General features: G+C 35.1%; 1 protein-coding gene across 2 annotated transcripts in view; it reads right to left on the reverse strand.

The window, feature by feature from the left end:
* Positions 1–3416: 3416 nt before the first annotated feature.
* LOC121408996 (tigger transposable element-derived protein 4-like) overlaps positions 3417–12827 on the reverse strand; it is a 34144-nt gene continuing 24733 nt past the window's right edge. Inside the window, exons 5-7 of one of the 2 annotated variants that reach the window (XM_041600762.1) lie at positions 10587–12177; positions 6272–6330; positions 3417–4800 (exon numbers count right to left, since the gene is read on the reverse strand). In XM_041600762.1, the coding sequence (XP_041456696.1) occupies positions 4785–4800; positions 6272–6330; positions 10587–12177 (1666 nt within the window). In that variant the 3' untranslated portion in view covers positions 3417–4784. Of the gene's footprint in view, positions 4801–6271; positions 6331–8520; positions 9595–10586; positions 12178–12827 lie in introns of those variants that run through there. The other variant, XM_041600763.1, reaches the window with a different exon arrangement.

A 12827-nucleotide genomic window follows, 5' to 3' on the forward strand; every position in this document is an offset into this window, starting at 1 on the left:
GCCACTGGGTGGTCTCTTTGACCAATCAGAGTGCAGTATTCTTGTTTTCAAACTGCTTTATGTACTTGGCAAAGGAAAAGTGTGATCTTGACCTGATTAAACCAATTCTTATTTTGAAACCTATATCATTTCAAAGCATACATATTCAGCTTTATCATGATATAAAAATCATGTGGGCTCAAACATAAATAAAGTGTGAAAAAAGCAGCTTTTGTCAGATGAAAATATTTATTTTGTAGCATATTTTAGATCAAAATTTTCACCTATATTACAAAATTTTTGAATAAATCCAAACACATGACCTGAAAGAATGATTCTTCTTCTTTACAATGGTACCAAATTCATGAAATTCGATGCACAATTAGAGCAGCAATGACTGAATGAAAAGAGGTGTTTCGGTCCGCATCAAGCTCATTAAATATGCAAAACAACTCAAGTCATGAATATCACTTGGATGAAAGCAGCCACTTTCTTGGGACCTGCGGTCTGACTGTCATCTTCTGAACACCATATTAGCATGAAAACTACATGGCCTCAGTGGCAACACCATATATGGCCATGAAATCTGCAACATTCAACCCCTATACATCATGTTAGGGTGGAAGATAACACAAAATTGGTGTTCTGAAAAACAATAATGACCAAGGAAAGGTATAGGTACATGTAGTCTGAAAAAGCACAAGAAATAAAAATAAATGAATTGTTTCGTAACATGGGAGGCCCCCCCCCCCCAATATTAACATGAGTTTGACATTTTGATCAACATCTGTCATGAACATCATCAACATGTAGTATTCATGTGTATGCTTTTAGGCTATACCTCTACTCTCGGTCTATTCATACTAGACCTATTTCATTTTCGACTCGTGTTGTCAGAAATAATCCTTCGTCACAATCACCCCTCCCCCTCTAGCTTTCTATCCAGGTGGGTGTTTCATAAAGCTGTTCATAAGTTAAGAGCGACTTAACCATCACCAATGAATAGCCTATACCAATTATCACAAGAAAGGATTGCCAGTCATTCTTAAAGTTGCTCTCAAGTTACGAACAGTTTTATGAAACGCCCACCAGCTCTAATTTTTTATTTAGCTGTATGCTCTTGCAAATGGTCACAATGCAGGATGTGAAAGCTCAGCAGTTGCTGAGATATCAATAACTCAGTTTTTACAATACTGATTTGGAGGTATGTTAGATAACACCAAAGATAACACAATTTTCTGAATACCATCCCAACTCATACATTCAGTCCCAAACATCTCTCTCACTTTAATTGAAGATTTACCTTAAGATAAATGAGACAAGTTTCCATCTTACAAAGTTTCTCCATTTTGTTTTATACAACTCATACAAAGATTCTTGTAATTTGATTGGTTGAGAGCCATTCAATATTTGATCCATTTTGTGCTGCATGCATATTTTATTGCGACCATGCATTTTTTATTTCTCCATTGCACGGTTGAGTTCTCTCCTTCAGTATGTACCACAAAGCATGTGTGTGTACGTACATTTTGTATATGTGTTGGTCTATGGTGTGGTTGCCAGTTTTCGCGCATCGAAGTAAGCGCATCAACAAGGCCGACTGTGCTCACTAAGATTCATGAATCAAAGTGCGTCAAAAAAGAACAAAACTGCTTTCATACACGTAAAACAATCACATCTCCAGAGAAAGTGAATTGTCGAACAAAGGCAAAATATGTCTTTATTCCATTTGCTTTTTTCTTCTCTATGTCAAATTAAATAATCTTGAAGGGTCGTTGTATAAACCATATGATGCATGTCTTATTCGTCACAGAGCCCCAACTCGCATGAGGATACATCGCCTAATGAACTCATGTGCATGCATCATTTGTATACTGAGCAAACAGACAGGTACCCCCTTTGTACTTTAACATGTACTCCTTTCTCACCCTTTTCTCTTCTCACTTTGAGCACTTTCACAATTTAGACAGGTACACAAATATAATATAATGGATATAACCAACTCAATTTGGCAGAGCTTGCACCTGCAACTACTCTCTTTCATAAGCCCCTCCTTATAATTATCAAAAAAAGTGCATATAATTTCACAAACTGAAGTAACAAATGTACAGGGCTCTCTTGAAGGGCAGTTTTTATGTATTGAAGAGACCACCCCGTTTAAAGACAACAATTCAATCAATTTTCCAATATTTCTTTCCATGAAATAAATTCAAGTTTGTCATTTACCAAATGTCAGAGGGCATTGGAGAAGAATTGTGAATGACCTAGCAGCTGTAGAAAAAAAAAAACCATAACATTTTCTTGTATAAAATCATTTATTTAAAAATTTACAATATATACAGCCTGTCAAAGAATTTCTTTATTGTAAATGAAACAATCATTTAATGGAAGAAAAGGTTAATTATGCCTTTAGTCAAACATTTCTGTGGTCACATAAGTTGCACATAGGGCATAGTCATTAAAGGACAAGTCCACCCCAACAAAAAGTTGATTTGAATAAAAAGAATATTCCAATATACATAACACTGAAAATTTCATCAATATCGGATGTAAAAAAAATGAAAGTTAGGACATTTTTAAATTTCACTTAATTTCACAAAACAGTTCTTTGCACATCCTGGTCGGTATGCAAATGAGGAGACTGATGATGTCATCCACTCACTATTTCTTTATTATATGAAATATCCTAAATTTCTCCTCATTATCAAGTGAAGCAACAATTAATTCCTCCCTTAACACATGGAATTAGCATTGTTTAATATGATATAGTTCAGTCAAGTTGGTCCTTTATATAGTTCAGTCAAATATGAAAAAAAATTGCAGAATTGAAAAAATAAAAAAACAAAAGGAAAAGTGAGTGATGGACATCATCGACTGACTCATTTGCATACTTGTCCCAGAGTTGTGCATATCACTGTTTTGTGAAAAATAAGTGAAACTTTAAAATGCCATAAAGCCTTATTTTACACCCGAATTTGATTAAATTTTCAGCATTATGCTTGTTTGATTTTTCAATTTTTTTTCCAAATCAACACTTTTCTTGGTTGAACTTGACCTTTAAAATACAATGTAATGCAATTTAGAATAATCACTGCATTTCTACAGTTACAGCCATTCTTTAAAAAATCTTTTGGGAAATATTATCCTTGGGCGATACAATACATCCATCATAAATCATACTGCACTATATATAACAAAATTGACACATGATTATTTTCTCAAATTCACATATATCTCAAGATATGTCTCAAATAGAGAGGGAACTTTGTAAAATAGCTTTAACTTGTAGATAGGTAAAAGTTTCTATAAAGCATTGCTCTAAAGGTACCTCAAGCTGGTGATATTATACACACACAAGTATTCTTAACATGTCGACTATGTTTGTAATCATCCAGGACACTTACTCGTAACTCGGGAGCAATGCACCCAGCTAACACCCTCTTGGCTCTCAGCATGAAATACTTCATACTTACAACCATCTACCACTGACATTGCAGTATACTTTTCAGGTAGGCAACTACATAGTTCTGTAAGACACTCCTTCATATATTATTACAAAACCAAACAAGCTACTGCATATCTGCTGAAGCATTACATCGTTAACCCCTTGTGGAAATAGTTCACCTGAGACTTACCGCAAGTACTACCGTCAATCTGTTAGATTAACATGCAAGGATTATTTGTACACAGCCCCTGACCACACCTCCGATAGCGATGCTTAAGTGGAATCATGATCTCTGCTGCATAACATGTCTTTCTATATTTCATAATACCAGTATTTTAAAATTAACACATTGGTTCTTATTTGTAAAATAAGCCACAGATGTTAAAAAATAATGCCCTCAAAAAATTATACACTTCAAGTGAAAATATAAATCTTTCCATGTATATTATCGTTACACAAGGAATGTTTATCATTTGTAACCGAGTGTGCATTGACTGCATTCCCCATAAAAATAATGAGCATATACGATCTTATGGTGATCCCTTTAATCATGGAATATACTGCACACCTGATTATGAGATAATTTTGCAGAATGCAGTATTATTTTTTCGAAACATAATACATCCTCAAACAAAGGAAAATTATCAATGTAGTTTGCAGAATTTCCTTGAGATTTTCGGTCCAGCAACACAGAATTCAGATCCAATCTAGCCTTTCACTTTCATCTATACACTTAAGCATACTAGACATCGCTAGTCAAATTTCACTTTCAAGTGCTCGGTTCATAGCACCATACAACACCTGAACTGCAGCCCTTTGTCATGTTTTACTGCCCTTTGGTAGCAGTACAGATACAGTCGAACATCAACTTGTTGTATTTCAATATGGTGGATCTTTTGGTCATCAATCTATCTTCCATTATACAGAGGGTGTTCAACTGCTCAGTCCATACATAAGTCTTTATCAACTTTGGACCTCCCTACACCAACAATAGACCTGTATCAGCACAGGCATCAGATCAATGGTTGCATCTCAATATGGTCAATCTTTCCTTCATCAGTATGTTCAACTGCTCATTCAATAGCATCACCTTATAAGCCTTTGCAGTCACTCATCAAGTTTTGATCTCTGTAACACAGTATTCAAAGCAAACTTACGAATGTTGGTAGTATCTCAATGCAGTGGATCATTCATATATCAGTCTATAATATATCATCTATGAGCATACAGCAACAGGATTCTTTCCTCTCATTTTCCTCCTATCACAAAGCAATTATCCTCTGCATCATCATCCTTTCCTTCCTTGTCACTTTCGCTGTCACTTTCATCGCTTTCGTCTTCACTCCCCTCCTCGCCCTCTTCAGCTCTTCTTTTGGCTAATATGAGAATTAAAGAGATGAAAAGGAGGTGGTAAATTAAAAGGTAAATTCGAGGACACAAAACAATACAGTCACCATAGCTCCATCCGCATTTAGGGTTTACCCAAGATGGCAAATGAAGACACAGACCAAATCAAGGGAAGTTTGGGTGAATAAATATAATATTCTTGAAAATCATTCTAAGGCTTTGGGCAGGGCATTCATCTGTCCATTATAGACGCAAAAAATAATTGTCTATTTCTTACTTGAAAAGTGTGCAAAATATGAGCTGTGCATGCAATCAGTGTGTGTACACAGTGTAACAGATATTGAAAATGCCTCAAACACTTCACTTCAATAATATCATTTGCTTTAAAAATAAGCTACACTGTATATCTAAAAGACTTGAGTTGGCTGGAAAAACTTTCAAATACAGACCAGTGTGATACATAGCATGGCAAAGTCAAGTTTCATAAATGGCATTATAGATATAACAACATTGGTTCAAGATCTTCAAATTTTGTGCTTTTGGTAAGTTTTTAACTACTTTACACACAACAGCTGGTAACCTATCATTGCATCCTACTTTCTCCTTATCATCATTATTATTCATTTCCTATGTGCATAACAAAGTCATATTTTGACAAATGAGAAGCTTTGCATACACAATTTCAGGTGCTTGGTAAAGAAAGAATTTCAATCTACATCTGGGCCAGTATTCAATTAGAAATATTTTTTTTCAAAAGTATTTTACTTAGTAATATTTTGCTTGGCTAAGCAAATCAAGCCAAATTTAAGCAAAATATTTTCTAATAACCATTGTGACATAAATTTTGAGCTAAATAATGCACAATGCATTTATCCATCTGTGCACAGAATGTAGGACTGCGCATATAACGTATTTTCAACTGTACAAAAAGCTGACTTGAGCTTGGTAGGCGGCTGATTTAGATTTAAGCAAAATAACAGCAAACAAATGCAATTGAATATCAACAGTGGTTAGGTCATCTTAAGAATTTTACTAAAGCAAAATACTGAGTAAAATACTTCTGTCTTAAGTATCAAACTAAATACTGGCCCTGGGAACCAAAAGAATTAATAACCTTATTTGGGACCCAAGATCAGGTCATGTATAAAGTCTTGTATAACTTATAAATTATATGAAACATGACCCCATTTCTTCACTTATTAATCTGAATACAATTCAATTCAACAAACTATCTCATATTTAGCTCCCACAAAGTTACCACACCAAATTATATTGCCTCTTCGCAAAATGTACGTAAACTCATAACAGTGTATCCCCAATCTTCACTGCACCTATCAGTTTAATTAATAATAAAATCTCAAGCAGCTCACTGCTTTCCATGTGTGAACATAGCATCATCATGGGTTAGTCTGGAAATCTATTATTTTCATAATTCCCATTGATTCCTTTTGTTGTTCATTCACTGAAACTCATGCCATTGAAAAATAGCTATAATTTTACCTTTTTCTTCCTTTTCTTTCTTTTTCTTCTTTGCCTGCATTTTCTGTTTTTGCTTTAACCTGCAGATAACATAAAAGAAAGAGAAAATACTAGTACATGATGTGTAAGAGAGAGGGAATGGGGGTGGGAATGAGCCACACAGACAAGTTGTACTTGTAAACAGGTGTCATCAAGGGTAGTACATATTAAGCTCAGTACATCTTTTCGGAATCTTTTCTTAAGAATTGGACATGGATGAAAGTGATTCTCTAAAGATTCAGCTGGCTGAAGATAGATAGTAAAGTAGAAACTAAATAACTGGATGAAGGGAAAAGAATGAAGAACAAAATGATAAGGAAAGTAAGGTAGAAAAGCAAATTAACATGCCCTGACAGACTATGATAATTTTTCATTCAATTATAATCAGATTGATATCAGGGATCCAATCATATCTCAACTCTCATTAAGTTACATACATTACATTGTGAAAATAATTAATATTGAACATAACAGTATCTTGACTTGACAAAGAAATAAAATCACTAAAAATTTATCCTTATAAAATAAATAGAATTGCATAAGATCACTGGAAGATTCAACATTCATGTTGATAGGTAAATCTTCTATGGAGATGGAGACTCCACCAAATAACGTTGCTTGCAGTCACACCAATAAAACTGTCTCCACACCAACCAATAGTACGCCACTCAGAATAACACAAAACACCTAGCTTTTTTATTGATAAGGAGTCAGTTTCGTTGGTGTGACTACAACATAAAAGAAGTTAATAAATCAGAGCAAAAAACAAAAAATAAAACAAAATCAAATAAAGGATGATGAAAATTGTCAAAAGATTTTAAAAGGGTAGAATTTATTAATTTATCTTTTGTTGAGAGTCCAAAGCTGCCTCGTCAAACCCGTGATAAAAGTAATCATTATCGAGATATCATGATTAAAGGTCAAGTCCACCCCAGGAAAATGCTGACTTGAAGAAATAAAGAAAAATCAAACTAACATAGTGCTGAAAATTTCATCAAAATCGGATGTAAAATAAGAAAGTTGACATTTTAAAATTTCGCTTATTTTTCACAAAACAGTGATATGAACAACTATGTGAGTCAGTCGATGATGTCAATCACTCACTATTTCTTTTGTTTTTTTATTGTTTGAATTAAACAATATTTCATTTTTTTTTTTTAGATTTTACAATAAGGACCAACTTGACCGAACCATATAGTATTAAACAATGCTAATTCCACATGTTCAGGGAAGAATTAATCGTTGTATCACTTGACAATAAGGAGAAAATTAGTATATTTCATATAATAAAATACAAAAGAAATAGTGGGTGGATGACATCATCAGTCTCCTCATTTGCATACCAACCAGGATGTACATATAACTCTTTTGTGAAATTAAGCGAAAGTTTAAAATGTCGTAACTTTCTTAGTTTACATCCGATTTTGATGAAATTTTCAGTGTTATTCTTATTGGATTTTTCTCTTTTTATTCAAATCAACTTTTTGTTGGGGTGGACTTGTCCTTTTAATGTGCAGTTGCCATTACATGTAAATGATGGATATTGTGAAATCATTATTCTTAAATATTGTTATCATCTAAATCATTATCAAATCATTATTTAGTTATCACTATTAAAAGAGTTATTACAAATACAACATAACATCTATATCTTAGTGAGCCAAAGGATGGATTATATTATGTGTTTAATACAAAACCTATCTCGAAAGTTGTTTTGTAAAAATAGTCGATACACATGACAGTCCATTACAAAACCCTCATACAACTGGGCACTTACATGTAACTCTATCCATGGTTTACTTTTTTATTTTTTTTACTTTTTTTCTTTTTATTCCATTTAATATGTATTTTCTTGACCTCTTTGTCTTTAATCTCCTCCCTTCTTTTCATTTAGTCTTCATCAATTCCTATTTCAATTTATTTGGTTTCAATATTACTCCCCTGTCTAGTTCATATTTTATTAAGAAACCACTATATGATTTTACAAAGGTAAGTTCATTTCATGTTTATTTTAAAATGATTTAGAGTTTACTATTAAAGGTCAAGTCCACCTCTGAAAAATGTTGATTTGAATAGAGGAAAATCAAACTACATGTACATGTAGCATAACGCTGAAAATTTCATCAAAAGCGGATGTAAGATAAGAAAGTTATGGCATTTTGAAGTTTTGCTTATTTTTCACATAACAGTGATATGCACAACTGAGTGATAGGCAAATGAGTCAGTCGATGATGTCCATCACTCCCTATTTCTTTTCTGTTTTTTATTATTTGAATTAATCTGTGTTCTATTACTCCCTTTCTATTGAGGAGTAGGAATTTCTATTCAAATATCTAAACATATTCAGTGAATATCATCATCATTGTAAAAGGAAAAATTCTGTACCATTAACGAACATAGAGGGCGTCAACACTTTGCAGTGCGCACACACTCTGATGGGCATGCCAACGAAATACAAAACCATGTACCAACACAGTACACTCATGGAGTAATAGCGAAAGAGAGATAAACTAACAGACAATGATAATAGAAGAAATTAAAAATATACAAAAATCATTGAGTAATAATGGACATTTTCAAAATAAAATCATCACTAAATTATTGCCTAACAAATTTGTAACCTTCAGAGGCTTTGGTAAACCAGATTGAATTCTGTCATTACATAACTAAATCAATCTGCTGATTTCACCCAAATTTAGCCAAGCTCATTTGGTGACCCACAAAATCCTCTCAGAGCACTTTTTAGTAGATTGTAAAGTTGATTTTTTTCCCAATTCCTCATTTCAACAGTTTGGTTGAAAAGTTTATGCATTAGATATCATGCCTGAAAATATGAAATCTACAGTCCTGTATTTTAACTAAAATATTATGTGGTAATGATAATGATTTCATGACTTTGCATATCAATATGATTACAAATATACATGAGGTCGATACTTTCTTCAGCTAAATAACACTTCATCACATTAGTGCGCCTACATAATCCAGCGCAACCACCTGAGTCGATCGAAGCCATATGGTCTGATGACTGTGCATCAGCCCCATTGGTCCGGAGGTAGGTACGGTTGGCTGCATGCATGCTAAAGCAAATTTGTGTAAAATTATAGAGTGAAAATAGTGGCTGTGACATGACCATGCCTGAGAAGTTAGCCCCTTGCTAGTTCACAAGTCAAGACCCATCAGAATGTACATAGGCTTGATACTTCATGTAGGACCAGATAATTTCAGTCTATAATATTAGGTCTAGACTAGGACTTGCCTTGGCTGGGCTAGTGTAGTGGTCGTCTTTGATCTCTGTGTTGTGCCTGATGGATTATAAAAAGCTGGGTCACATTTGTGGATATTCATGTATATGTGTTCTCTTACTCTGATACACACCTGGTGAGCGTTTCATGAAAGGATTTTATCCGACAAGTCCTGTTTTATCCGACAATTACCATAGTAACAGCACCTCTCAGCCAATCAGAATCAAGGAAAGTTGTCAGATCTGACAACTTGTCAGACAAAAAATGTTGATGAAACGCTCCCCCGAACTCAATAACTGCTCAATGATCGAGTATGACTGCTTGGTTTGGAGTCACAATCACAACTGCCCTTATTCTTCACTAAACTACATCCTATCATACACAGTACAAGGCTATGTAATATTCTCAAAGTGATGGGTTGATAATGGAAGTATATAAAACCACAGAGAACAAGGGGATGTTTATGATGGGGGTGATACAGTATGGTAAATAATTATATAATAGGTCTGGAGGATGGAGACAGGGATGAAGTTGAGGCTGTGAACAGAGATAAACAGCAGTCAAGATAATGGCTCTTGTGTTGGCTGGTGTAGATCTGATGGAAGCAGTAATATTTAGGAGAATGGTATCACAATGTCATCAATCTACATTTTCACTGATATGCAAACTACAAGAATCATCATAACTTCTGTTTACATTTTATGAAAAATACATAATCCCCTTTATAACTTTATTTAACATATTTTGTAAGATAATAATGTGACTTATAAAGCACCAAATCCACTCTATAGAGTGCTCAAGGTGCATTAAGAGCTAAGACTTAAATAAAAAAAGTTTTTAGAAGATTTTTGAAAGTTTCGACAGAGGTACAATTGTCATTTATATTCATTTAAAAAAATGGTAAAACTGAACAAACCCTCCAAAATCAACTCTACAATCTAAAAAGAAAATGCCGAGAAAACAACGGTCACAAAATCTTAGAAAATTGCAACACTGCAAGGGGTTGATGCCCTCTACGTTTGTTGTACTGTACTTTCGAAATATTCTGTTACCTTATTCTGGACAGGGGTACTGTCTCTGTATTTCAAGATGTGTTTTTCCAAGCATGTAACAGCATCATAATGTTTGTCACTTGACTCTTGTTTGCTATAAAGAAAGTCTCTCACACGTTGCAAGCAGTTTATGACCTCAGAGAATGAAGGTGGGGGTGAGAGAACTGTGACATCTGATGCCTCGTCATTGTCAGAACTATCAGAAACAATTTTCACAAGGTCTTCACCAGATGAAGCAGCAGTACACATCAGATATTCATTTGCTGGGGTGAACTCACTAAATATTATTGAAGACTGCATAACCTTCTCGAGACACGTCTGGTCCTTCTCTTCGTTCAATGTTTTGTCATCTTTGTTTGGAGATATGTTAGACATTTCACATTCCATTTTCATCCTATCATGGATATTGCCTGAATGACAAGAAGGGCCAGGGACCCCTTCAAGATCAACTTCTTTGTCAACATCAGAGTCGATCAGGCTAGGGTCGATGGCACCAACCAAGAAATGTGCCTTCTCAAAACTTTGGATGATACAATCTGAAGTAACTTGCTGCCAGGCCCAATATATCATATCAGTAGCATCTTTCACAGAGAATGATGCTGATGTCTCTCCACACTGAAGGGTATCAAGGTAACTGACCAGTCTTCGGTCATAGTGTTTTTTGAAGTTTGTTATTACCCCCTGGCCCATCGGATTAGGATTAAGAGTCTTCTTGGATTGGATGAATTCAAACTCGATAGACTGAAGATTTGGGATATGGGGACGGGTAGAACAATCATTTATGAACAGGAGTATTTTGCGGCCGCAAGCAGAAAATGTATTGTCAAGCTTTTTCACCCATGAAACAAACACATCTGTCTCGGTCCACACCTTTTTGTTCACCTGTTGTTCTGGTGAAGAATTAAACGAGGAAGGGTTCCTTGGGTTCTGAATCACTAAAGGCTTTGGCTTTTCACTACCATCCATATTGGCACAGACCACAACAGATAATTGATCCATGTCTTGCTTTGCTCCATGATATTGTTTGCCTTTGGACATCATTTTTCTAGCCTGTACCGTGGGATGAAAAATACTTGTTTCATCTGCACTAAAGATATCTCTAGGCTTGTATTTTCCAAGTTTATCTGGCAAAGCATCATCCATCCATACTTCATTCTGGGGCAATAATTTGATTGAATTCCTTTCTTTAAACCGGGTTAACCACCCGGTACTGGCTACAAAGTCATGGCGGCCCTGCTTTATGGCAAGGAGGAGAGCCTTCTTTCGAATGAGGGGACCAGTGCATTTGAAGTTCTTGGATCTCCTATCATTTACCCATCTAACCACAGCTTCTTCCAAGTCCTCAAGGTCCGTTAAGCGAATTCTTTTCCTTGACGGTCCGATCTTTGCAGAATCAAAGTGTTCTTTGATCTTCTCTTTGTTCTTCAAGATTGATGACAATGTGCTGGAAGGAAGGTTGTACTCTCTGGCAACGTCAGTTTTTCTTTCACCACGCTCAACAGCACCAAGAATTTCCATCTTTGTTTCTATGCTTAAAGCCTGACGTCTATGCACACGGTACATGGTGTATGGTGTCTTCTTACTGCAGAAGCTATGCAACAAAGTGATTAAAGAATACAAAAACTAGAAATGACCATGAGGCAATGAGCTTTACCACATCACAAAGATGATATTTCCACTGACAAGGTCGATGCAATCTTATTGTCTTGAATAGTAAGATAATCATTCCACATCATTCATGAAGTCTCCTGAATAATTCTGCCTAAAAAGCAAGATACCCTTGCCGTGGTCTCAAACTGCGTTGGCACAGAGAATTATTCACATTATTCATGGACTCTTCTAAAAACTGATATTTCCATGCAAGATATAATTGCAGTAGTTTCAAAAAGCATTTTCATTGACTTCAAGACCATCACTTCACAAACTTTAATAGCTAGCCTATCAAATGGGTTTTCATTCATCCTCATGTATAACAAATGACTTCATGTTGATATTTAAACAGCAGGAATGATCCATGTTGAATTGTGATTGATAATGTAAAACCCAGAAACCTAATCATATTTTGCATTTCGGGGGGGGGGGGGGGGGGGAGGGCAGTCAAATGTATTGCCAAATTATTTCAAAGCACCCCCTAAACGAATTTTCTGTGTTTGCAAAATAACCTCCTGAACAAGTTTTTCGCGGGCTTTACCTACACATTTTGACCCCCAAAACAAGTTGTCGCCAGAATATGACCCCAGG

The sequence above is a fragment of the Lytechinus variegatus genome, chromosome 2 (assembly GCF_018143015.1).
Source record: "Lytechinus variegatus isolate NC3 chromosome 2, Lvar_3.0, whole genome shotgun sequence".
Lineage (NCBI taxonomy): Eukaryota > Metazoa > Echinodermata > Echinoidea > Temnopleuroida > Toxopneustidae > Lytechinus > Lytechinus variegatus.